The sequence below is a fragment of the Anomaloglossus baeobatrachus genome, chromosome 1 (genome assembly GCF_048569485.1).
Source record: "Anomaloglossus baeobatrachus isolate aAnoBae1 chromosome 1, aAnoBae1.hap1, whole genome shotgun sequence".
Lineage (NCBI taxonomy): Eukaryota > Metazoa > Chordata > Amphibia > Anura > Aromobatidae > Anomaloglossus > Anomaloglossus baeobatrachus.
This window is the reverse complement of record NC_134353.1, coordinates 938,514,324-938,540,735: the sequence shown is the minus strand read 5'-3', so window position 1 is coordinate 938,540,735 and position 26,412 is coordinate 938,514,324. Positions and strand designations below refer to the sequence as shown.

General features: G+C 53.4%; 2 protein-coding genes across 2 annotated transcripts in view; one reads left to right on the top strand and one right to left on the bottom strand.

The window, feature by feature from the left end:
• Positions 1–17,823, bottom strand: part of DNAJC21 (DnaJ heat shock protein family (Hsp40) member C21) — a 36,573-nt gene extending 18,750 nt beyond the window's left edge. Inside the window, exons 1-6 of the mRNA XM_075328459.1 lie at positions 17,689–17,823; positions 16,190–16,283; positions 14,321–14,444; positions 13,584–13,706; positions 12,336–12,640; positions 11,921–12,063 (exon numbers count right to left, since the gene is read on the bottom strand). Of these exons, the coding sequence (XP_075184574.1) occupies positions 11,921–12,063; positions 12,336–12,640; positions 13,584–13,706; positions 14,321–14,444; positions 16,190–16,283; positions 17,689–17,785 (886 nt within the window). The 5' untranslated portion in view covers positions 17,786–17,823. The remainder of the gene's footprint in view (positions 1–11,920; positions 12,064–12,335; positions 12,641–13,583; positions 13,707–14,320; positions 14,445–16,189; positions 16,284–17,688) is intronic.
• A 230-nt stretch (positions 17,824–18,053) lies between these two features.
• On the top strand, positions 18,054–24,649 carry RAD1 (RAD1 checkpoint DNA exonuclease). The gene is made up of 6 exons (XM_075343576.1): positions 18,054–18,159; positions 20,729–20,927; positions 21,197–21,305; positions 21,432–21,690; positions 22,487–22,585; positions 23,632–24,649. Exons 2-6 carry the CDS (start codon positions 20,739–20,741, stop codon positions 23,810–23,812), a joined length of 837 nt encoding a protein of 278 aa, XP_075199691.1. The 5' UTR covers positions 18,054–18,159; positions 20,729–20,738; the 3' UTR covers positions 23,813–24,649.
• The last annotated feature ends 1,763 nt before the right edge of the window (positions 24,650–26,412 follow it).

The following is a 26,412-nucleotide window of genomic DNA, read 5'->3' as shown; positions in this document are numbered from 1 at the left end:
GAAAAGGAATTTACGGTAAGTAAACAAAATTCCCTTCTTCTTTGTCGCTCCTAATTGGGAGACCCAGACAATTGGGACGTCCAAAAGCAGTCCCTGGGTGGGTAAAATAACACCTCGTGATAGGGCCGAAAAAACAGCCCTTTCCTACAGGTGGGCAACCGCCGCCTGAAGGACTTGTCTACCTAGGCTGGCGTCCGCCGAAGCGTAGGTATGCATCTGATAATGCTTGGTAAAAGTGTGCAGACTCGACCAGGTAGCCGCCTGGCACACCTGCTGAGCCGTAGCCTGGTGCCGTAATGCCCAGGACGCACCCACGGCTCTGGTAGAATGGGCCTTCAGCCCTGAGGGAACCGGAATCCCAGCAGAACGGTAGGCTTCAAGAATTGGTTCCTTGATCCACCGAGCCAGGGTGGATTTGGAAGCTTGCGACCCTTTACGATGACCAGCGACAAGGATAAAGAGTGCATCCGAGCGGCGCAGAGGCGCCGTGCGGGAAATGTAGATTCTGAGTGCTCTCACCAGATCCAACAAATGCAAATCCTTTTCACATTGATGAACTGGATGAGGACACAAAGAAGGTAAGACGATATCCTGATTGAGATGAAAGGGGGATACCACCTTAGGGAGAAACTCCGGAATCGGGCGCAGAACCACCTTGTCCTGGTGAAACACCAGAAAGGGAGATTTGCATGACAGCGCTGCTAGCTCGGACACTCTCCGAAGAGACGTGACCGCTACTAGAAAGGCCACTTTCTGTGAAAGGCGAGAAAGGGAAACATTCCTCATAGGCTCGAAAGGCGGCTTCTGGAGGGCAACTAGTACCCTGTTCAGATCCCAGGGCTCTAACGGCCGCTTGTAAGGAGGGACGATTGACAAACCCCTTGCAGGAACGTGCGTACCTGAGGAAGTCGTGCTAGGCGTTTCTGAAAAAATACAGATAGCGCTGAGACTTGTCCTTTAAGGGAGCCGAGCGACAAACCTTTATCCAAACCGGATTGTAGGAAAGAAAGAAGAGTAGGCAATGCAAATGGCCAGGGAGAAACTCCCTGAGCAGAGCACCAAGATAAGAATATCTTCCACGTCCTGTGGTAGATCTTGGCGGAGGATGGTTTTCTAGCCTGTCTCATGGTGGCAATGACCTCTTGAGATAATCCTGAAGACGCTAGGATCCAGGACTCAATGGCCACACAGTCAGGTTCAGGGCCGCAGAATTCTGATGGAAAAACGGCCCTTGGGACAACAAGTCTGGTCGGTCTGGTAGTGCCCACGGTTGGTCTACCGTGAGGTGCCACAGATCCGGGTACCACGACCTCCTCGGCCAGTCTGGAGCGACGAGGATGGCGCGGCGGCAGTCGGAGCTGATCTTGCGCAGCACTCTGGGCAACAGTGCCAGAGATGGAAACACATAAGGTAGCCGGAACAGCGACCAATCTTGAACTAAGGCGTCCGCCGCCAGAGCTCGGTGATCGTGAGACCGTGCCATGAAAGCCGGGACCTTGTTGTTGTGCCGGGACGCCATTAGGTCGACGTCCGGCATCCCCCAGCGGCGACAGATCTCCTGAAACACGTCCAGGTGAAGAGACCATTCCCCTGCGTCCATACCCTGGCGACTGAGGAAGTCTGCTTCCCAGGTTTTCCACGCCTGGGATGTGAACTGCGGATATGGTGGATGCCATGTCTTCCACCCACGTCAGAATCCGCCGGACTTCCTGGAAGGCTTGCCGACTGCGTGTTCCTCCTTGGTGGTTGATGTATGCCACCGTTGTGGAGTTGTCCGATTGAATTCGGATCTGCTTGCCTTCCAGCCACTGCTGGAAGGCTTGTAGGGCAAGATACACTGCTCTGATTTCCAGAACATTGATCTGAAGGGTGGACTCTTGCTGAGTCCACGTACCTTGAGCCCTGTGGTGGAGAAGGGAATTTTGTTACTTACCGTAAATTCCTTTTCTTCTAGCTCTTATTGGGAGACCCAGACGATTGGGTGTATAGCACTGCCTCCGGAGGCCACACAAAGCAATTACACTAAAAAGTGTAAGGCCCCTCCCCTTCTGGCTATACACCCCCAGTGGGATCACTGGCTCACCAGTTTTAGTGCAAAAGCAAGAAGGAGGAAAGCCAATAACTGGTTTAAACAAATTCACTCCGAGAAACATCGGAGAACTGAAAACCGTTCAACATGAACAACATGTGTACCCGCAAACAAATCAAAAATCCCGAAGGACAACAGGGCGGGTGCTGGGTCTCCCAATAAGAGCTAGAAGAAAAGGAATTTACGGTAAGTAACAAAATTCCCTTCTTCTTCGGCGCTCTATTGGGAGACCCAGACGATTGGGACGTCCAAAAGCTGTCCCTGGGTGGGTAAAGAAATACCTCATGTTAGAGCTGCAAGACAGCCTTCCCCTACGGGGAGGCAACTGCCGCCTGCAGGACTTTTCTACCTAGGCTGGCGTCCGCCGAAGCATAGGTATGCACCTGATAATGTTTGGTGAAAGTGTGCAGACTCGACCAGGTAGCTGCCTGGCACACCTGTTGAGCCGTAGCCTGGTGTCGCAATGCCCAGGACGCACCCACGGCTCTGGTAGAATGGGCCTTTAGCCCTGACGGAACCTGAAGCCCCGCAGAACGGTAGGCTTCAAGAATTGGTTCTTTGATCCATCGAGCCAGGGTGGCCTTAGAAGCCTGCGACCCCTTGCGCTTACCAGCGACAAGGACAAAGAGTGCATCCGAACGGCGCAGGGGCGCTGTGCGGGAAATGTAGATTCTGAGTGCTCTCACCAGATCTAACAAATGTAAATCCTTCTCATACCGATGAACTGCATGAGGACAAAACGAAGGCAAAGAGATATCCTGATTAAGATGAAAAGAGGATACCACCTTCGGGAGAAACTCCTGAATGGGGCGCAGCACTACTTTGTCCTGGTGGAAGACCAGGAAGGGAGCCTTGGATGACAGCGCTGCCAGCTCAGACACTCTCCGAAGAGATGTGATCGCTACCAGAAAAGCCACTTTCTGTGATAGCCTAGAAAGTGAAACCTCCCTCAGAGGCTCGAAGGGCGGCTTCTGGAGGGCAACTAGTACCCTGTTCAGATCCCATGGATCTAACGGTCGCTTGTACGGGGGTACGATATGACAAACCCCCTGCAGGAACGTGCGCACCTTGGAAAGTCGAGCTAGACGCTTCTGAAAAAAGACAGATAGCGCCGAGACTTGCCCTTTAAGGGAGCCGAGCGACAAACCTTTTTCTAACCCAGATTGGAGGAAAGAAAGAAGGATAGGTAATGCAAATGGCCAGGGAGACACTCCCTGAGCAGAGCACCAGGATAAGAATATCCTCCACGTTCTGTGGTAGATCTTAGCAGACGTGGGCTTCCTAGCCTGTCTCATGGTGGCAACGACCCCTTGGGATAAGCCTGAAGACTCTAGGATCCAGGACTCAATGGCCACGCAGTCAGGTTGAGGGCCGCAGAATTCCGATGGAAAAACGGCCCTTGGGACAGTAAGTCTGGTCGGTCTGGCAGCGCCCACGGTTGGCCGACCGTGAGATGCCACAGATCCGGATACCACGCCCTCCTCGGCCAGTCTGGAGCGACGAGTATGACGCGGCTGCAGTCGGATCTGATCTTGCGTAGCACTCTGGGCAAGAGTGCCAGAGGTGGAAACACATAAGGGAGCCGGAACTGCGACCAATCTTGCACTAGGGCGTCTGCTGCTAGAGCTCTTTGATCGCGAGACCGTGCCATGAAGGTTGGGACCTTGTTGTTGTGCCGAGACGCCATTAGATCGACGTCCGGCCTTCCCCATCGGCGACAGATTTCCTGAAACACGTCCGGGTGAAGGGACCATTCCCCTGCGTCCATGCCCTGGCGGCTGAGGAAGTCTGCTTCCCAGTTTTCTACGCCGGGGATGTGAACTGCGGATATGGTGGAGGCCGTGGCTTCCACCCACATCATAATGCGCCGGACTTCCTGGAAGGCTTGCCGACTGCGAGTCCCGCCCTGGTGATTGATGTATGCCACCGCTGTGGAGTTGTCCGATTGAATTCGGATCTGCTTCCCTTCCAGCCACTGCTGGAAGGCTAGCAGGGCAAGAAACACCGCTCTGATTTCCAGAACATTGATCTGAAGGGTGGACTCCTGCTGAGTCCACGTACCCTGAGCCCTGTGGTGGAGAAAAACTGCTCCCCACCCTGACAGACTCGCGTCTGTCGTGACCACCGCCCAGGACGGTGGTAGGAAGGATCTTCCCTGTGATAAGGAGGTGGGAAGAAGCCACCACTGCAGAGAGTCCTTGGCCGTCTGGGAAAGGAAGACTTTCCTGTCCAGGGATTTTGACTTCCCGTCCCATTGGCGGAGAATGTCCCATTGAAGTGGACGCAGATGAAACTGCGCAAACGGAACCGCCTCCATTGCCGCCACCATCTTCCCGAGGAAGTGCATGAGGCGTCTTAAGGAGTGCGACTGACTCTGAAGGAGAGCCTGCACCCCCGTCTGTAGTGACCTCTGCTTGCTCAGCGGAAGCTTCACTATCGCTGAGAGAGTATGAAACTCCATGCCAAGATACGTTAGTGATTGGGTCGGTGACAGATTTGACTTTGGGAAGTTGATGATCCACCCGAACGCCTGGAGAGTCTCCAGTGCAAAATTCAGGCTGAGTTGGCATGCCTCCTGAGAGGGTGCCTTGACCAATAGATCGTCCAAGTAAGGGATCACAGAGTGTCCGTGAGAGTGCAAGACTGCTACCACTGCTGCCATGATCTTGGTGAACACCCGGGGGGCTGTCGCCAGACCAAATGGCAGAGCCACGAACTGAAGATGTTCGTCTCCTATCACGAAGCGCAGAAAGCGTTGGTGCTCCGTAGCAATCGGCACGTGAAGATAAGCATCTTTGATGTCTATTGACGCTAGGAAATCTCCTTGGGACCTTGAGGCAATGACTGAGCGGAGGGATTCCATCCGGAACCGCCTGGCGTTCACATGCTTGTTGAGCAGTTTTAGGTCCAGAACGGGACGGCAGGAGCCGTCCTTTTTTGGAACCACAAAGAGGTTGGAGTAAAATCCTCGGCCCCGTTCCAGAGGGGGGACAGGGATCACGACTCCTTCTGCTCTTAGAGAGTCCACCGCCTGCAGCAGGGCATCTGCTCGGTTGGGGTGTGGGGAGGTTCTGAAGAACCGAAGTGGAGGCCGAGAACTGAACTCGATTCTGTACCCGCGAGACAAAATGTCTGTTACCCACCGGTCCTTGACCTGTGACAGCCAAATGTCGCAAAAGCGGGAGAGCCTGCCACCGACCGAGGATGCGGAGGGAGGAGGCCGAAAGTCATGAGGTAGCCGCCTTGGAAGCGGTTCCTCCATTTGCTTTCCTGGGGCGTGAGTGAGCCCGCCAGGAATCTGAGCTCCCTTGTCCTTTCTGAGTCCCTTTGGACGAGGAGAATTGGGGCTTGCCCGAGCCTCGAAAGGACCGAAACCTCGACTGCCACTTTTTCTGTTGAGGTTTACTTGCTCTGGGCTGTGGCAAGGAAGAGTCCTTACCCTTGGACTGTTTTATGATTTCAGCCAATGGCTCACCAAACAGTCTGTCTCTAGATAATGGCAAGCTGGTTAAGCATTTTTTGGAACCAGCATCTGCTTTCCAGTCCTTTAACCATAAGGCTCTGCGCAAAACCACAGAATTGGCGGCCGCCATAGAGGTACGGCTCGTAGACTCTAGGACAGCATTGATAGCATAGGTCGCAAACGCAGACATTTGCGAAGTTAGGGACGCCACCTGTGGTACTGCTGGATGCATGATAGCATCCACCTGTGCTAAACCCGCTGAAATAGCCTGTAGTGCCCACACGGCCGCGAATGCTGGAGCAAACGACGCGCCGATAGCTTCATAGACAGATTTCAACCAAAGGTCCATCTGTCTGTCATTGGCATCTTTAAGTGAAGCGCCATCTTCTACTGCGACTATGGATCTAGCCGCCAGCTTGGAAATTGGGGGATCCACCTTTGGGCACTGGGTCCAGCGTTTGGCCACTTCAGGGGGAAAAGGATAACGGGTATCCTTAGAACGTTTAGAGAAACGCTTGTCTGGATGAGCGTCGTGCTTTTGGATTGATTCTCTGAAGTCAGAGTGGTCCAAAAAAGCACTTAATTTACGCTTGGGATACAGGAAATGGAACTTCTCCTGCTGTGCAGCTGCCTCCTCTGCTGAAGGAGCTGGGGGAGAAATATCCAACAGTCTATTAATCGCCGATATAAGGTCATTAACCATGGCGTCACCATCAGGGGCATCCAGATTGAGAGGGGCCTCGGGATTAGACTCCTGATCACCGTCCTCAGTCTCATCACAGAGAGACTCTTCTCGCTGAGACCCTGAGCAGTGTGATGACGTGGAGGGTCTTTCCCAGCGAGCTCGCTTAGGCTGCCTGGGACTGTCATCTGAGTCAGAGACTTCAGCCTGTGATGCTTGAGACCCCCTTGAAGTACGGATTAGTTCCAACTGAGGGGGACCAGTGAGCATAGCCACAGCAGTGTCCATGGTCTGAGTAACTGGCCTGGACTGCAAGGTCTCCAGGATCCTTGTCATAGCCTCAGACATTTTATCAGCAAACACTGCAAAGTCTGTCCCCGTCACCGGGGCAGGGTTCACAGGCGTCTCTGCCTGGGCTACCACCACAATAGGCTCTGGCTGGCGAAGTGCCACTGGGACTGAACATTGCACACAATGTGAATCATTGGAGCCTGCTGATAGATTAGCCCCACATGCAGTACAAACAGTGTACACAGCCTGTGCCTTGGCAGCCTTGCGTTTTGCGGATGACATGTTGCTGCGTCCTCAGAGCAGTACAGGGTGTCCAGCCAGAAGCGACCTTACAGTGCACTATATAAATATATATATATATATATATATATGGTACCAATAAAGAAGTACACTAATATATCACTGAGGCACTAGTGGGGCCTGCACTACTGTGCAGCTTACCACCCGCTTAGGAGCGGTGTGTGGTCGCCAGAAATCCCTCTAGTCTGGGTCTCCCAGAGCCTGCTGCCTCTCCCCAGCCAGATCGCATGTGTAATGGCTGCCGGCGTCCTTGTTGAGAGGGGGGGCGGGCCCTGGGCGTACACCGACGAAGAGCGGGAAGTCTGCTTCCCCTTGTGCCTAGTGAGAGGGCTGGAGCATGTAAATAAGGCTCCAGCCCTCGGCGCAGCCATTGAGCAGCGTCTCTCCCCTACCCTGATTGACAGGGTGGGGGCGGGAACGAAGCGGCGCTAGGCCGCAGAAGCCGGGGGCTAAAGTTAAAAACGCCGCCGCCGTACAAGCGCGGTCGGCGCCAAGCCCCCGGCGCACTACAAGTCGCAGCTGCGCCGCCGCTCCAGGAGCGGTCGGCGCAGTAGTTCCCAACATACAATCGTCACTCAGCAAAGCTGCAGTGACCTAACCCCCAGCGTACAGCTCCACTGTCCCCGGCGCACTATAACGCTCAGCAAGCCCTGAGAGTGTCCGTGCCTGCCGGGGACACAGAGTACCTGAAGTTGCAGGGCCATGTCCCTGAACGGCACTCCCGCTCCCAATCCAGCAGGTTCTATGGGTCTGTGGATGGAGCCCGGCCCCAGGGCTTGGGGGCCGGCAGGATCCCACTTCCACAGAGCCCCTCAGGGGGATGTGGAAGGAAAACAGCATGTGGGCTCCAGCCTCCGTACCAGCAATAGGTACCTCAACCTTACAAGCACCATCACGGGTGAGAAGGGAGCATGCTGGGGGCCCTATATGGGCCCTCTTTTCTTCCATCCGATAGAGCCAGCAGCTACTGCTGACTACAAACAGTGGAGCTATGCGTGGATGTCTGACCTCCTTCGCACAAAGCAGAAAACTGGTGAGCCAGTGATCCCACTGGGGGTGTATAGCCAGAAGGGGAGGGGCCTTACATTTTTTAGTGTAATTGCTTTGTGTGGCCTCCGGAGGCAGTGCTATACACCCAATCGTCTGGGTCTCCCAATAGAGCGCCGAAGAAAAACTGCTCCCAACCCTGAAAGACTCGCGTCTGTCGTAACCACCGCCCAGGATGGGGGTAGAAAGGACTTTCCTTTTGACAATGAAGTGGGAAGAAGCCACCACCGAAGAGATTCCTTGGCCGCCTGAGAAAGGGAGACGTTCCTGTCGAGGGACGTCGACTTCCCGTCCCATTGGCGGAGAATGTCCCATTGTAGTGGACGCAGATGAAACTGCGCGAAAGGGACTGCCTCCATTGTTGCTACCATCTTCCCTAGGAAGTGCATGAGGCGTCTCAAGGGGTGTGACTGGCCTTGAAGGAGAGATTGCACCCCTGTCTAGTGAACGCTGTTTGTCCAGCGGAAGCTTCACTATCGCTGGGAGAGTATGAAACTCCATGCCAAGATATGTTAGCGATTGGGTCGGAGTCAGATTTGACTTTGAAAAGTTGATGATCCACCCGAAACTCTGGAGAGTCTCCAGCGCAACGTTCAGGCTGTGTTGGCATGCCTCTTGAGAGGGTGCCTTGACCAGTAGATCGTCCAAATACGGGATCACAGAGTGACCCTGAGAGTGCAGGACTGCTACTACTGCTGCCATGACCTTGGTGAAAACCCGTGGGGCTGTCGCCAGCCCGAACGGCAGAGCTACGAACTGAAGGTGTTCGTCTCCTATAACGAAGCGTAGAAAACGCTGATGCTCTGGAGCAATCAGCACGTGGAGATAAGCATCCTTGATGTCTATTGATGCCAGGAAATCTCCTTGAGACATTGAGGCGATGACGGAGCGGAGGGATTCCATCCGGAACCGCCTGGTTTTCACGTGCTTGTTGAGCAGTTTTAAATTCAGAACGGGACGGAAAGACCCGTCCTTTTTTGGCACCACAAACAAATTGGAGTAAAAACCGTGACCTTGCTCCTGAAGAGGAACAGGGGTCACCACTCCTTCTGCCTTTAGAGTGCACACCGCTTGCAGAAGAGCATCGGCTCGGTCGGGAGGTGGAGAAGTTCTGAAGAATCGAGTTGGAGGACGAGAACTGAACTCTATCCTGTACCCGTGAGACAGAATGTCTCTCACCCAACGGTCTTTGACCTGTGGCAGCCAAATGTCGCCAAAGCGGGAGAGCCTGCCACCGACCGAGGATGCGGAGAGAGAAGGCCGAAAGTCATGAGGAAGCCGCCTTGGTAGCGGGTCTTCCGGCTGTCTTTTTTGGGCGTGACTGAGCCCGCCAAGAATCTGAGCTCCTCTGATCCTTTTGAGTCCTTTTGGACGAGGAGAATCGGGACCTGCCCGAGCCTCGAAAGGACCGAAACCCCGACTGTCCCCTCCTCTGTTGGGGTTTGTTTTGTCTGGGCTGAGGTAAGGATGAATCCTTACCCTTGGACTGTTTAATGATTTCATCCAAACGCTCACCAAACAGTCGGTCACCAGAAAATGGCAAACTGGTTAAGCACTTTTTGGAAGCAGAATCTGCCTTCCATTCCCTTAACCACAAGGCTCTGCGTAAAACCACGGAGTTGGCGGACGCCACTGCCGTACGGCTCGTAGAGTCCAGAACCGCATTAATCGCGTAAGACGCAAATGCAGACATTTGAGAGGTTATGGACGCCACCTGCGGAACAGATGTACGTGTGACCGTGTCAATCTGTGTAAGACCAGCTGAAATAGCTTGGAGTGCCCATACGGCTGCGAATGCTGGAGCAAACGACGCGCCGATAGCTTCATAGATGGATTTCAACCAGAGCTCCATCTGTCTGTCAGTGGCATCTTTAAGTGCAGCCCCATCCTCCACTGCAACTATGGATCTAGCCGCAAGCCTGGAGATTGGAGGATCCACCTTGGGACACTGGGTCCAGCCCTTGACCACGTCAGGGGGAAAGGGATAACGTGTATCCTTAAGTCGTTTGGAGAAACGCTTATCTGGATAAGCGTGGTGTTTCTGGACTGACTCTCTAAAGTCAGAGTGGTCCAGAAAAGTACTTAATTTACGCTTGGGATACCTGAAATGGAATTTCTCCTGCTGTGAAGCTGTCTCCTCCACTGGAGGAGCTGGTGGAGAAATATCTAACATCCTATTGATGGACGCTATAAGATCATTCACTATGGCGTCACCATCAGGTGTATCCAGATTGAGAGCGGTCTCAGGATCAGAATCCTGATCAGCTACCTCCGCCTCATCACACAGAGAGCCTTCCTGCTGGGACCCTGACCAGTGTGATGAAGTCGAGGGCCGCTCATAGCGAGCTCGCTTAGGCTGTCTGGGACTGTCGTCCGTGTCAGAGCCTTCACCCTGGGATGCATGGGACACCCCCGGAGCCCGGAGCTGTTCCAACTGAGGGGGACCAGGGAGCAATGATTCAACAGTGCCCATGGTCTGAGTTACTGGTCTAGACTGCAAAGTTTCTAGAATTTTAGTCATAGTCACAGACAATCTATCCTCAAAAACTGCAACTCCGTCCCCGTCACCTGGACAGTATTCACAGGTGGTTCTCCCTGGGTCACCTCTAGCAGAGGCCCCGGCCGAGCAAGTGCCACAGGGGCCGAGCACTGCACACAATGGGGGTCAGTGGAACCTGCCGGTAGAGTAGCCTCACATGCGGTACAAGCAGCATAGAAAGCCTGTGCCTTGGCACCCTTGCTTTTTGCGGATGACATGCTGTTGTCTCCTCTGAGCAATCTAGGAGGGTATATAGCCAAGAATCACCAGCGACCGTACAGTGCAATGTATAGCATGCAAGCATAAAAATACAAATGTACACTTCGGCACTAGTGGGGTCAGCACCAGAGGTGCCGCTTACCGCCCGCTCAAACGCGGGTGTGTGGTCGCCAGAATCCCGTGTCTGGGTCTCCCAGAACTTGTCTCCCCTCTCCAGCTCAGACTGCACACAGGAATGGCTGCCGGCGTTCTGTGAAGAGGGGCGGACCGTGGGCGTGCCTCAGACAAAGTGCGGGAAACTGGCGTCCCACTGTGCCCAGTGTGAGGGCTGGAGTATGTAAAGTAGACTCCAGCCCTCTGCGCTGATGTTCTGAACAGCGTCCCGCCCTTCCCCTGACTGGCAGGCCTGGGGGCGGGAACGAAGCGAAACTAGGCCGCAAAAGCCGGGGACTCAAGTAATAAGCGCGGCCGTCATATATGCACGGCCAGCGCGGAAGTCCCCGGCGCACCACAAGTCCCAGCCGCGCCGCAGCGTAAACTGACAGCAGCGGCCGGCGCGGCAGTTCCCAATACATTAACTCACTCAGCAGAGCTGTAGTGAGTAGTGGCACAAGCGCGCAGCGCTGTTGTCCCCGGCGCACTAACACCCCCAGCAATGCTGCAGTGTGTCTGCGCGCGGTCTGTACGGGGACACAGAGTACCTTGACGTAGCAGGGCCATGTCCCTGACGATACTCAGCTCCATATCCAGCAGATTCTCCAGCGGCTGTGGATGGAGCACGGTCTCAGTGCCTGGAGACCGGTAAAATCCCACTTCACCCAGAGCCCTAAGGGGGATGGGGAAGGAAGCAGCATGTGGGCTCCAGCCTCTGTACCCGCAATGGGTACCTCAACCTTAACAAACACCGCCGACAAAAGTGGGGTGAGAAGGGAGCATGCTGGGGGCCCTGTTATGGGCCCTCTTTTCTTCCATCCGACATAGTCAGCAGCTGCTGCTGACTAAACAGTGGAGCTATGCGTGGATGTCTGACCTCCTTCGCACAAAGCATGAAAACTGAGGAGGCCGTGATCCCACGGGGGGGTGTATAGCCAGAAGGGGAGGGGCTTTACACTTTTAAGTGTAGTGCTTTGTGTGGCCTCCGGAGGCAGTAGCTATACACCCAATTGTCTGGGTCTCCCAATTAGGAGCGACAAAGAAAAGGAGATTTCCCGAAACTGTGGAATTTCTCCTTAACGCTGGTATGGATTAACGTTGCCTTCATTTCTCGGAGGACCCCTCAGTGATCCTTACCATTCTGCTGTTCTTCCATTTCCTCCTCTTCGTCGCCCGAGCCGTCGCCAAACTCCTTGTCGTACTGCGCCTCCATCTGCTGCAGCGCTTTCTCCAGATCGGACGTGGCCACCCAGCTCTGCTCCTTGTACTGCCCGGCCAGCCTGTAAGCCAGGATTATACAGATACTTAAAAGAAACATCAATGTAAAAGTAGTAGACAACCCATTAAAGAGGACGTAGAACTAATGTAAGCCAGCCCTGGAGCCCCTCCATTTACAGGGTCCCTTAGTTCGGACCCCACCATTGTGCTGGAATATACCTGTCCTATGCCATCATCACCTTCACATGCACAATGGAGGCAGAGGAGTGCACTGGATATAAGGATACAGGTGGAGGACACGTTCCTCCATCCCCCGCCTTCTCCCCAGACTTACTTAGCGTTCTGTATCTTCTGCTGCCTCCTCATCTCTTCCACCTTCTTGGCCTTCTCGGCGTTTTGCTCCTCCACCAGCTTCCTGTGGGCTTGGACTCTCTTGTCTCTTTTCCTGACGAAGGCCACCAGTTCACGGACCAGCTCGTTGCGCTCTCGTCGCGCCTTGTCCCGGGTTTTCTTGTTCTCCTTCTCCATGGCCCTCTTCTCCCAGCGGTTGGAGGCCTGCCGAGTGTCGTACTCTTCTTTCCATGCAAAGTTCTTCGCCGTGCAGAAGCTTTGCCAGAAGGCGTAGAACGGGTGCACCACCTGCAGTCACCGACAAGGAGCAGTATGAAAACCCACCACTAGGGGAAGGAAGTAATGATTAAATATCACATCGGGCGGCCTCCATGGATCAACTACCCCATGGTGGTCATATAGACGCAGCATAGGGAGCCGGAATACAAGAGCTCCGCTCATTATTAACATTCAGTGGCCATGGCACCAGGTACAAGCTGATCGTGGAGGGAACCGGCTGCTAGACCCCCACCAATATGATATTGACGACCTTTCCTAAGAACGGGCCATCAATCCATTACCAGACTACAGGAATGGAAACAGATGGGCTCCCACTCACTCCTGAGTAACTGTCAAGGATGCGTTTACTTTATGGGGTGACTCTTCTCCACTTCCCCCCGCCCCGCACACTCCCCACTTTCCCCCCGCCCCGCACGCTCCCCACTTTCCCCCCGCCCCGCACGCTCCCCACTTTCCCCCCGCCCCGCACGCTCCCCACTTTCCCCCGCCCCGCACGCTCCCCACTTCCCCCCGCCCCGCACGCTCCCCACTTCCCCCCGCCCCGCACGCTCCCCACTTCCCCCCGCCCCGCACGCTCCCCACTTCCCCCCGCCCCGCACGCTCCCCACTTCCCCCCGCCCCGCAGACTTCCCCCCACCCCGCACACTCCCCACTTCCCCCCGCCCCGCACACTCCCCACTTCCCCCCCGCCCCGCACACTCCCCACTTCCCCCCCGCCCCGCACACTCCCCACTTCCCCCCCGCCCCGCACACTCCCCACTTCCCCCCCGCCCCGCACACTCCCCACTTCCCCCCCGCCCCGCACACTCCCCACTTCCCCCCCGCCCCGCACACTCCCCACTTCCCCCCGCCCCGCACACTCCCCACTTCCCCCCACACACTTCCCCCCCGCCCCGCACACTCCCCCCCCCCCCCCATCATGTGCAGCACATACAGGCGGCGTCCACCCTACCGTGTCATAGTCGCTCTGAGAGTCTCCAAACGTCGGGTGCTCCTCGCCTTCATCATTTATCTTACTTTCTATTTCTTCCCTCACGATCAGGTCAAAGATTCGTCTGTAGACGGCATAGAAGCCCTGAAACGAAAGAACGGGAGATAATAATGGAGGGCGAAAGTCGTGTCCAGAGCAGACTGACCCCCGCACAAGACCACGATGGAGTGTGTTAGTGACGGCTGGTCTTCAGTAAAAATTTAGCAGCATTTGGCTTTTGGTCTATTTTGTTTCTCTTCACATTGCTAGATGCAGTGAGAGCTAACTGAGAACCTGTCAGCGAGCTCGTTACAGGAGAATTTGGCATTTATCCATCTCTCTTCTCATATAATTTATGACTCCAAAAAATGTAGGCTCAACTTTGATGTGATCTGCGGTCATGCATTAGCTGAGAGGAGTTTTGGTAAAGGATTTACAAAGTCTCCATCAGAACGAGCTCACTGACAGTTTCTTGGTTAGCTCATTAGCAAAAGAGCCTGAAGAAGCCAAACAGTGCGAAAATTCTTTTTTAGCCCAAAATAAATGCATTTAAATAAAGAAAAAGTCTCAAAAAGGATCCAAATCATTTAAACTAAGATTACAAGTTATTACTAATCCATAAGATCGTTGATAATGGAGGAATTCATCCTTCTCCTGTGGATATATTGATGTTTCACGCCTCCAGTGAGATCATTGAAACCCCGAGCCCCGGTCGTTACCTTCTCATCATCTCCATAACCAGAGTAGCAGGTGACGGTGAAATACTGGACTAGATCCAAGCTGTCGTCCTGGTACTCGCCATCCACGCCGCCCTTCAGCAGCGCGTCTCTGTGGTTATCGTACCTGGGGAAGACGACGGGACATAAAGATCAGCGGTGAGCTCTGCAAATCCTGCGCAAAATAACACCTCTCCATGGAGACCTCCTGGAGGGGAGATATGTGTCATGGAGGCAGTCAGCCTCAGTGATGTGAAACCGGACACATGCTCCAGCGTGTTATATGCTGAGAGAGAAAACCATTCCTGTGTCCGCCTTCTTAAAGGGAACCAAACATCAGGATTTTCGTGTATAAGGTGCAGCCAGTGCAGTGCTGGCACTATCAGGCACATTGTGTGCATACCATCAGGGGGCAGCTTGGGTGTGTAGGCTGTGAAATCCAACTTTATAAAGTTTGAAAATTCATCCACTTTTTGATTGACATGTGCACCTCGCTGCTAATGTCCGGGCGGGTTATGCACGTATATCCCCACCGCCCATTCCTCCCTCCCTCTGGCTGTATGTAAATTTCTAATCTTCAGTTACATGGCGTCGGAGTTAGCACTTGCGCATAGCGCTCATCTCCGGCGCCACGTTTCTGAAGCTCACAGCATTATTGTGCATGAGAGGGCGGCGCAAGCGCCCTCGCTTCTTCAGATCTATTGTGACCGCGGGAGCGCGTGCGGTGACAACCGGACTGGAGCACAGCTGATCTTACCCCGATTAGCTGCAGCAGACGTCTGCTGCAGCTAATCGGGGTAAGATCAGCTGTGCTCCAGTCCTGTTGTGACACTGTGCGCGCTCCCGCGGTCACAACACATCTGAAGAAGCGAGGGCGCTTGCGCCGCCCTCTCATGCACAATAATGCTGTGAGCTTCAGAATCAGAAACATGGCGCCGGAGATGATGCACAGGCGCTAAATCCGACGCCGTGTAACTGAAGATGAGAAATTTACATACAGCCAGAGGGAGAGAGGAATGGGCGGCGGGGGGGGGGGGGAAACACGTGCATAACCCGCCCGGGTATTATCAGGAGAGGTGCACACGTCAATCAAAAAGTGCATGAATTTTCAAACTTTATAAGCTTGGATTTCACAGCCTACACACCCAAGCTGCCCACTAATGGTATGTACACAATGTGCCTGATAGTGCCAGTACTGCACTGGCTGCAGCTTATACACCAAAATCCTGATGTTTGGTTCCCTTTAAGCAGCCAAGTGAGTTGCATTACTATATCATCATCTATCACACCTGAGCACAGCGCCTGCTATATACATGTATATAGGTATATACAGCACTCAGGTTCAGAAACACGATATTGCTGGTTTTCACCTTATAGCTTTCAATCAAACACAATCTGCCCAATCCTAATCTCCTCCATCGTCATCTGCCCCATACACAATAGATGTTCAGCAAATCCTGCAGACATCAGCGGGTTTAGCCGACTTATCTAGTGTCTACGGGGGCCTGACAACAAAAATGACATGCCCACCCCTGCATTTGACTAACCATAAAATAGTAAACAAATAAGAACTGTATCAGAATTCGGACTTTGTAGCACACACTGTAATGAATAGTGTCTGGCACTGCGGCTCAGCTTATTGGTGGAGGTGGCAGTGTGGGACCCCCTTCTAAGCGCTTATCACTTCACATGTCTCGGACAGTCCCTGTATAGCACCACTCCAGCAAGGGAGGGGTTACAGCGCTGCAGTGGAGCCTTAATAGAAGGTTTTTCCTACTTTGGACTGTAATACAAGTGTGAGAGGTGGACGGATGTCGTGACACTGAGCGCTATCATGTAGGTGCGTTATCACGGAGCGCACACATCACGTACCAGGCGCGCTCCTGGGGGTCGCTGATCACGTCGTACGCCGCCTGGATCAGCTTGAACTGTTCTGCCGCTTCCTCCGCATTATCCAAGTTTTTATCTGTAAGAAACGAAGGATGACAACACGTGAGTATATAGCAAACCCGACCCAAAACCTCCCCCGCAGTGCCATCCGCAGAGACCGGGCCGAGCTCAGGATGGGGACCCGGCAATCAGATGAGTAAAGAGTAATCCTTCTTTTAATTTTATTTCTTAAAGCAATACTACAGATGAAATTAAGAAACTTTATAATAATCTTATCATACAAATCCGCTTCTTTCTCCTCCAGAATGGATGAGTCATTATCAAAATTCTCAATTCTGCATTTAGTGAGGACTTTCCCATTAGTGAGATAAGAGATGGCTGTTGGTGCTGATGAGATTCTATGTAGGAGTGGGCGGAGCAATGCCTCCAGCTCCTCCCATCATCATAGAATCTCATCAGCACCAACTGCCATCTCCTCTCAGTAATGGGAAAGTTTTCTCTGAATACAGAATTGAGAATGTTGATAATGACCAATTCTGGAGGAGAAAGAAGCGGATCCCTCTCGTGTAGATTTTCTTGATACCATTCTGGGGGATAAATGACATCTCCATTGCCTGTAATGTAACTATTTTTGGGGGTAGAGCAGCAGCGATTCTGGGGTTTCATTTTTTGCAATACCAGGAAAGAAGAGATCAGCTCAGGATGTTTGGGATTTATCCGCAGGTGTGGAGATCCCCTGCAGCCGGTAATATTCTCAATAGAACAAGAAAAAAACAACGCTCCTGCCCCATCAGTCACATAGAATTTTCCCTTTCCTTTACTGCTTCATGATAAACTCTTCGATCCAAAACTTCTCTTTTAGGCGTCACTATAGGAAATCATTACATTCAATACTATGATGTCGGTGTCAGCGAGAGGCCTCAGGGTCTCCGCGCCGCGTTCAGCCAGGGGGCCTCGGGGGGTCTACGCCGCACTCAGCGAGGTGGTCTCCGCACCGCGCTCAGCCAGGGGGCCTCGGGGGGTCTACGCCGCACTCAGTGAGGTGGTCTCCGCGCCGCGCTCAGCGAGGGACCTCGGGGTCTCCGCACCGCGCTCAGCCAGGGGCCCCGGGAGCCCTCTCAAACAGTGCCACACCAGGATTACACCTCTTATATGCCCCTGTCACTGACTGTCAGTAGTATTTAAAGGGTTAAACTTTCACGATCCCGAGGTGTGTCATACGTGTGCGTCGGATTCCAGGAAAGGGTTAAAGGGAACCTGTCAGCAGGACTGATGCCCTGATTAACATGAACGACACCGAGAGGGATCATTTTCCATCAGCAGAAAAGTGCTGGATGTAGTCATACGTCACCAACACAGACACGTGACATCAGCAGGTGGGAACTAACAATTATTTAATTATTTTGGAAAATTAATCTTATAAATAATTACAAAGGAACATTGTGATAAATGGAGTTCCCCTTTAAGAGGCGGGGCCTCACCCGGGTGCCAGCGCAGCGCCAGCTTCCTGTACGCCTTCTTCAGCTCCTCGTCCGTGCAGTCCCGGCGGACCCCGAGCAGCTCGTAGTGACACCGCATCTCGCCACAACCGGCCGGCTGACCCCGCCACACACGTGTGCCCCTGACCCGGAAGTGGGAAGCCACAGCTCCGCCCCCTCCCTGTCACCTGGGTAACCATCGTGGTATTCTCCCAGAATCCACCTCACTGTGTTCACTGCGCCTGCGCAGCATGTCACTAGCTGGAACATCGCTAGGGGGAAATACATGCGGCTCAAGTGTGTCCTCACCTCAGGCGCCATGTTTGATGCGTCGGATACAAGGTCTCTGTAGCGAGTGTGTCTTCTGAAACATGGCGGACACCGACTAGTGCTTCTGATGTCGTCTGCTGGCGGGATCCGCGGCTGACACAAGCCGCCTTGTGTGAGGGGAGTCGGCGGAGGAGACAGTGAAAGGTAAGTGCTGCCTGTAACACTGCACAGCATGAAATGATAGCAAACTGCTGGGAGTTGTAGTTCTTCTAGTTTTTATAGTTTAAGCTGGTCCCTACACATTGTCTATTACTGGGGTACGGCGGGGGAGTCGTAAAGTGAGGGGCATAATGTCCTAAGTGCTGCAAAAAGTCTGCACCAGAGGAAAAAGTAATGAGAAGAAGCTTTATAATGGGGGATTAACCCCTAGAAGACCGAGGATTTGGGCTTTTTTCCTTGGATGCAGCGCATATTTTATTCTAACAGTTGTGACTTATGATTTTTTTTGCATTTTGTGGATATTTTTTGTTATTGATCGGCATCACTTGTCAATCACTGAAGCAGGGGGAGGAGCTAAGTGGGCAGATTGCCAGAGGGATTGTGCTTAGCTCCGCCCACAGTGCACCAAGCACCTAATCTACATATTACTGCAAAGATGTTCTCTGGATACGTAGTAGTGGATGGATTTGGGAAGTGCGAGCCCCGAGGCATCATTTGCATTTTCAGTCACTCTTCTTTCTCTTCTTTCTCTTCTTTCTCTTCATTTTTTGTGATATCCGTTGCTGTTTGATTTTTTTTTTAAGCTAAATTTTTGAAAAGTCACAATTGATGAATGTGGCCCAAAATGGAAGAATAAACATAAAAAAATGCCCAGAACGGGAACAGTAAAACAAGAAAGAGCAATCTGGGAAATGTAGAAAGTAGATTTTAAAAACAAATCTTTTAAGCAGAAATCGGGCTCGTGTGTTGCACGGTATGGCGGTGTGTGTGTGCCGCTCCCCGGGGTTCTCGTGTGTTGCACGGTATGGCGGTGTGTGTGTGCCGCTCCCCGGGGTTCTCATGTGTGAGGCTGCGGAGTTTGGGTCCAAAGAGCCGCGCTCGATCATGGGAGTCCAGCAACTAAAGAAAGAGCGAGCACTAGCGGGGATTACTCGGAGGGGGCTCTGCTTGGACACCCACTGATCCCTAAAATACTGTGGAGCAATCACCGCTCAATTCATTGTTTATTGGACTGCCAAAAAGTGCCCAGTCCTGCGCCGCCCCCACCAGTCCCATCAATGGGCACAGTTTCCAGGCTGGACGATTGCCATATTTTTGCAATACAGAAATTCCCTGTGGTCAATGGGGTACTGCGCTCAGTGGATCATACAGGCAGTAAATCCTGCAGTGGGGGATTCTGGGGTCAGTGGGATCCTCCGATGTGTGCGATTCTACAGGGTGTGATTCTGCGATCAGAGGACTCTACAAAGTGTGATCCTGCAGATTGTGATTCTACAGTTAGTGAGATCCTCCGATGTGTGTGATTCTGCAGGGTGTGATCTGCGGTCAGAGGATTCTGCGTGGTATGAACATGCAGGGTGGGATCCTGTGGTCAGTGGGATACTGGGGTGTATGATCCTGCTTCCAGTGTGATCCTGCTTTCAGTGGGATCCTGCGGTGTATGATCTTGCGGTCACTGGGATCCTGCGCTGTATGATCCTGTGGTCACTGGGATCCTGCAGGATGTGATCCTGTAGGGTGTGATCCTGTGGTCCGTGTGATCCTGTAGGGTGTGATCCTGTGGTCAGTGTGATCCTGTAGGGTGTGATCCTGTAGGGTGTGATCCTGTGGTCAGTGTGATCCTGTAGGGTGTGATCCTGTGGTCAGTGTGATCCTGTAGGGTGTGATCTTGTAGGGTGTGATCCTGTGGTCAGTGTGATCCTGTAGGGTGTGATCCTGTGGTCAGTGTGATCCTGTAGGGTGTGATCCTGTGGTCAGTGTGATCCTGTAGGGTGTGATCCTGTGGTCAGTGTGATCCTGCAGGGTGTGATCCTGTAGTCAGTGTGATCCTGCAGGGTGTGATCCTGTGGTTAGTGTCATCCTGCAGGGTGTGACCCTGTGGTTAGTGGGATCCTGCAGGGTGTGACCCTGTGGTTAGTGGGATCCTGCAGGGTGGGATCCTGCAGGGTGGGATCCTGTGGTTAGTGGGATCCTGCAGGGTGTGATCCTGTGGTTAGTGGGATCCTGCAGGGTGTGATCCTGTGGTTAGTGGGATCCTGCAGGGTGTGATCCTGTGGTTAGTGGGATCCTGCAGGGTGTGATCCTGTGGTTAGTGGGATCCTGCAGGGTGTGATCCTGTGGTTAGTGGGATCCTGCAGGGTGTGATCCTGTGGTTAGTGGGATCCTGCAGGGTGTGATCCTGTGGTTAGTGGGATCCTGCAGGGTGTGATCCTGTGGTTAGTGGGATCCTGCAGGGTGTGATCCTGTGGTTAGTGGGATCCTGCAGGGTGTGATCCTGTGGTTAGTGGGATCCTGCAGGGTGTGATCCTGTGGTTAGTGGGATCCTGCAGGGTGTGATCCTGTGGTCAGTGGGATCCTGCAGGGTGTGATCCTGTGGTCAGTGGGATCCTGTGGTCAGTGGGATCCTGCAGGGTGTGTGATTTTGCAGGGTGTGATCTGTGGTCAGAGGATTCTGCGGGTTATGATCCTGTGGGGTGTGATCCTGTGGTCAGTGGGATCTTGCGGGGTGTGATTTGCCGCCTCCTTTCTTCACCACTTTCTCCTTTCTGTCCAGGTCTCCAGCGATGTCGTTGTTGTCGCAGGTGGAGGAGGAGCAGTACGTGTTCGCCTGCAGCCTGGACAATGTCCGCAACCTCTCCAACATCCTGAAGGCCATCCACTTCAAGGACCACGCGTCCTGCTTCGCCACCAGCAACGGCCTGAAAGTCACGGTGGAAAATGCTAAATGCCTGCAGGCCAACGCCTTCATCCAGGTGGGATCCTCCAGGAGATCGGAGCGACGTCCTCAGCTGATACAATTGTATCCGCACATCCCGGACTGACACATTGTAACAAACCCCCTGCTCACTGAGCGATGTCTGCACTAAATTGTATCAGGTTTCTGAATGGAAAGAAAACTTTGAGGAGTGTAACCGCTCATGCAGCAGACGGGGGCCACACCACGTCCGGCAGCAGGCGGGGGCCACACCACGTCCGGCGGTCTTCCCGGACCGTCACTGATTTGTCCTTCTTTCCACCCCAGGCCGGGATATTCCAGGAATTCACCGTCCGGGAGGATTCTGTCGTGTTTCGCATCAACCTGACCGTCCTCCTCGACTGTCTGACTATTTTTGGGGCCAGCGCTGTGCCAGGTAATGTAATAGACGGACGGTGTCCAGGGGCGGCGGGTTCAGCAGAATGAATGGTGTTGTTCATCCTGATCCTCCTGCTTCATCTGAAATGCTGCATTTCACGTCTGTTCTCTTGTCTTGTTGCAGCCACCTGCACGGCCTTGAAGATGGGCTACCGGGGCTACGGCCACCCCCTGACCCTGTTTCTGGAGGAAGGCGGGGTGGTGACGGTGTGTAAGATTCTCACCCAGGAGCCCGAGGAGACGCTGGACTTTGATTTCTGCAGCACAAACGTCCTGAATAAGATCATCCTGCAGTCGGAGGGGCTGAGAGAGGCGTTCTCAGAGCTGGACATGAGCAGCGACTTCCTGCAGATCACCATGTCCCCCGACAAGCCCCACCTGAGGTATCGCACCCCGGCCGCCTCCTGTACCCCGGAGCTGGAGGAGAAGGGGTCACCTCCTCTGCTCCACAGATTAGGAAGAAGCTCAGGATCATGTCTGACACAGTTCAGCTGCGCCAATACATTGTACCAAATAATCAGGAGAAACGTCTGGAGCTCACAGGGGATTTTCAGCACTGGGGCCACATGGCAAAAGTCAGAATTTGCCCCCCCCCCCGGGTCGCAGAGTTCCAGCAGATTCCAGTGATCACGTTCATGTATCCAACAGGGGTGACAGAAGCAGCTGCCATCACTATCTAACCCCTTAGATGCTATAGTCACAGCTCACCACAGCATCTAAGGGGTTTAGATGCCGCGATCAGAGCCAGCTCCAATCACTGCCGTTACCAGCATGTATAAATCAGCGCAGACCCCCACCAAGCGAGGACCCAGGACCCGCACAGGAGGGTTTCCATTCACTGAGAAACAAATGGATAAAGTTAAATTAGAAAGCTGCAGAACTTTTCTATATATGATGACAAAAAAGAACTAAAGGTCTGTTCACATTTGGCATTTTTGCTGCATTTTTTTTAATACAGAAATCTTTAATTAAAAAAACCCAAAACTATTTAAAATGCTGTAAAAAAGCACCATATAAACAAACCCTATAAATGTGCAAAATGTTCAGATTTCCCCAAAATATATAGATTCCATTTCAGCCTTAAAATAATGATTGCAGACCCCTAAGTACTGGTATGTGCTGTGCGCCCCCTGCAGAAGTGATACTGATATTTTATTATTAATCCTTGTGTCGCTGTAGATTGTCCACATTCGGGAACGCAGGCAGCGCCCATCTGGATTATCCCAAAGACTCCGACCTGATAGAAGCGTTTCACTGCACCCAGACCCAGAGCAACAGGTGAGATGGCGAGGGGCAGCGGGTGAGCTGGGGGAGCGAGGGGCAGCGGGTGAGCTGGGGGAGCGAGGGGCAGCGGGTGAGCTGGGGGAGCGAGGGGCAGCGGGTGAGCTGGGGGAGCTAGGGGGAGCGAGGGGCAGCGGGTGAGCTGGGGGAGCGAGGGGCAGCGGGGGAGCTGGGGGAGCGAGGGGCAGCGGGTGAGCTGGGGGAGCTAGGGGCAGCGGGGGGAGCGAGGGGCAGCGGGGGAGCTGGGGGAGTGAGGGGCAGCGGGTGAGCTGGGGGAGTGAGGGGCAGCGGGGGAGTGAGGGGCAGCGGGGGAGTGAGGGGCAGCGGGGGAGCGAGGGGCAGCGGGTGAGCTGGGGGAGCGAGGGGCAGCGGTTGAGCTGGGGGAGCGAGGGGCAGCGGGTGAGATGGGGGAGCGAGGGGCAGCGGGTGAGATGGCGGAGCGAGGGGCAGCGGGTGAGCTGGGGGAGCTAGGGGCAACGGGTGAGATGGCGGAGCGAGGGGCAGCAGCGATCACCGCTCCCAACCTCTGACATTTGCCATAACACAGACATATATCTCTGTAACCGCTGACCGGATCCTTTTATGCCTTTTCTCTGTTGTTATTTTGGATCCGCTCAAAATCTGACACTATTAACCCTCGCGTCTCCTCCTGATGTAAACATTTGTTTTTCACTTGCTGACTAGTGGTTGTTCTCAGTACTGCAGCTCCGGTCATATCACGCCGTACCCAGAACGACCACTACAGCGTGTGTGGTGCTGTTCTGTGCGGCTCTGTACATTTGGCGGCATCAGAGCTGCTAACGGCTGATTGGTGGAGGTGTCGGACCACCCCTTATTTGATTTTTATTACGTGGATTGGCAGCTTTCTGCCTATGCACAGCATTCTGAGCACTGCTAGATTTGTATTATTGCAGGGACAAAGGAATGAAGAAGTCAGATTTTCATCAGTTATTTTCTCATATTACAAAGAATGACAAAACCGTCAGCGCAGGAGCGTACGCCGGGGCCAGAGCCGTTACACGTCTTTTCTTTTTCTGCCGCAGGTATAAGATCTCGCTGCTGAAGCCGTCCACCAAGGCGCTGGCGCTGTCCTGCAAGGTGTCCATCCGCACCGACAACCGAGGCTTCCTGTCGCTGCAGTACATGGTGCGGAACGAGGACGGGCAGATCTGCTTTGTGGAGTATTACTGCTCCCCGGACGAGGATCTGCAGGACGGAGACTAGAGACCGTCTCCGGGGGCTCCCTCTAATCATGTGATTTTTCCCCCCCCCCCCCCCCGCCACCGGGCAACCAGCTGACACAAACCGCTGCGGCCTGTGATTGCCTGCAGCAGTCTGGTGACATTTAGCAGCACAGTCGTGAGCAGCTTGAGTCAGCGGACCAGCACCTGCTTCACCTGCTTCTATGTAACTTCTCTCCACGTTCTTACAGCTGAGGTTTCGTTACAGTTGCATCCAGTGCGGAGCGTTGTCTGTGTGCGGCCCCTGGTAGTTTGGCTCTGCAACAATCTTAGGGGCCTGCGATCGGAAGGGGGAGGGGAATTGGTACTCTCAGCCTATAGAGTCTGAAACCCCTAAAGTGTCATCGCTGCAGTTTCGGGACCAATTTCCTCCCTGGTATAAAGGATGACAGCCATTATTTAAAGGGGATGTCCAGGAGTAGGACATTGATGACCATCAGTATCAGATGGGGGGAGATCCGCTGATTGCAGCTCCTGCAGAAAACAATGTTCACAGCAGACAGCGCCGCACACTGTGCAGTGGCCACTCCTGGTACTGCAGGTCATCTATTGCGCTGCAGTATCAAGTGTGGCCACTACACAGTGTACGGCGCTGTGCTGCTATGTAATTTTGGGGGCTGCAAACAGCTGATTGGGGGGTAGAGTGGGTGCCCCTGAACCCCCACAGTCTGCTATAGCTCAGCAAATCTCCCTGGTTATTCATCGCTTTGGGACGCAGAGCTGTGACCCGCTGCTGTATATTATACAGAGCTCACCTTTGTGGGTTTATATTATATATTTTGGGTTTTTGGATTTTATAAAAATAAATATTTTTCAGTGTCAGTTGTTTTTTTCCAATAAATATTTATAAAAAATCTATTATATGTGTGATGTCAAATCCATCCTATGTAATAATATGTTATTCTATTGCTCCTGATCCACAATTACTTCCACTTACAACTCTCTCTTCTCCACCATGCTCTACACTGCAGCGCTGCTTCTTCACATCAACTACAGCTCCTCCAATGCTGACCCTTGGAATTATTAAAGTGTTAACACAAATGACTGCGGGGTAATCTGTCCCCTTATAATCAGTTACTGCTGTGACCCCCTCCCCCCCCCGATCCTGGGAATATTGGGGGCATTATCAGGGGGTGTTGCAGAAATTATATGGGAACACCCCTATTAAAAAAAAAAAGTGGAGTCCCACTTTATAAAGAGCGGAGGGAAAAACCTGCAGATGTGTCTGTATAGAGAGCAGAGGGAAAAACCTGCAGATGTGTCTTTATAGAGAGCGGAGGGAAAAACCTGAAGAGGTATCTGTATAGAGAGCAGAGGGAAAAACCTGCAGATGTATCTTTGTAGAGAGCGGAGGGAAAAACTTGTAGATGTGTCTGCATAGAGAGCGGAGGGAAAAACCTGCAGATGTGTCTGTATAGAGAGCGGAGGGAAAAACCTGCAGATGTGTCTGTATAGAGAGTGGAGGGAAAAACCTGCAGATGTCTTTATAGATAATAATGGATGGAAACCTCTAATTTTATTGCGATCGTATCACAGCTGCGGAGAAGAGGCAGGGAGCACTTTCCCCATCTCCTCCTCCGCTGTCTATCTCTGCGTACATCACACTGCACTCTGATGACATCAGAGTGCAGTGTGGTTTCACACGCTCCCATAGACTTGTATGGTGGTGTGTGAGCAGAGACTCCCCTGCCAAACACAGCAATCTGCTATTCATTTTCCAGGCCGATAAGGCATGAGAAATCAATCGCAGATGGAGACTGCCCCATAGTTCTGCACTGGTGCGAGTGCAGTCTGATGTTTTATAGGATTGCACTCATCTGTGCAAAATGCAAGTGGAATCGACCTGTTTGTATATTTTCACTGGTGTGTCTCCAGCAGAGGGCGCGCAGTCTCCGGCGGAGCTCTTTTTTTCTCTGTGCTGCAGTCCCGGACATTCCCAGCAGATAGCGCGCCGATTCCCCTGCAAATCTCTTCTCTGTGCTGCAGTCCCGGACATCCCCAGCAGAGGGCGCGCAGTTCCCTTCTCTGTGCTGCAGTCCCGGACATCCCCAGCAGATGGCGCGCAGTTCCCTTCTCTGTGCTGCAGTCCCGGGCATCCCCAGCAGAGAGCGTACAGTCTCCTGCAGAGCTCTTCTCTCTGTGCTGCAGTCCCGGGCATGTCCAGCAGAGGGCGCTCATTCTCCAGCAGAGCTCCTCTCTCTGTGCTGCAGTCCCAGGTGTCTCCAGCAGAGGGCGCGCAGTCTCCTGCAGAGCTCCTCTCTCTGTGCTGCAGTCCCGGGCGTGTCCAGCAGAGGGCGCGCCGATTCTCCTGCAGAGCTCTTCTCTGCAGTCCCAGGTATCTCCAGCAGAGGTCGTGCAGTCTACTGAAGTTCTCCTCTCTGTGCTGCAGTCCCAGGCGTGTCCAGCAGAGGGCGCGCAGTCTCCTGCAGAGCTCTTCTCTGTGCTGTAGTTCCGTACTTCTCCAGCAGAGGGCGCGCAGTCTCCTGCAGAGCTCTTCTCTGTGCTGCAGTCCCGGGCGTGTCCAGCAGAGGGCGCACCTACTCTGCAGATCTCTTCTCTCTCCGCTGCAGTCCCGGATGTCTC

Coding starts and splice junctions, on each gene's coding strand:
- RAD1 (XM_075343576.1), top strand. CDS start 20,739: ATGTCGTTGTTGTCGCAGGTGGAGGAGGAGCAGTACGTGTTCGCCTGC. Junction 20,928..21,196: donor AGGCCAACGCCTTCATCCAG/GTGGGATCCTCC, acceptor TTTCCACCCCAG/GCCGGGATATTCCAGGAATT. Junction 21,691..22,486: donor CCCGACAAGCCCCACCTGAG/GTATCGCACCCC, acceptor GTGTCGCTGTAG/ATTGTCCACATTCGGGAACG.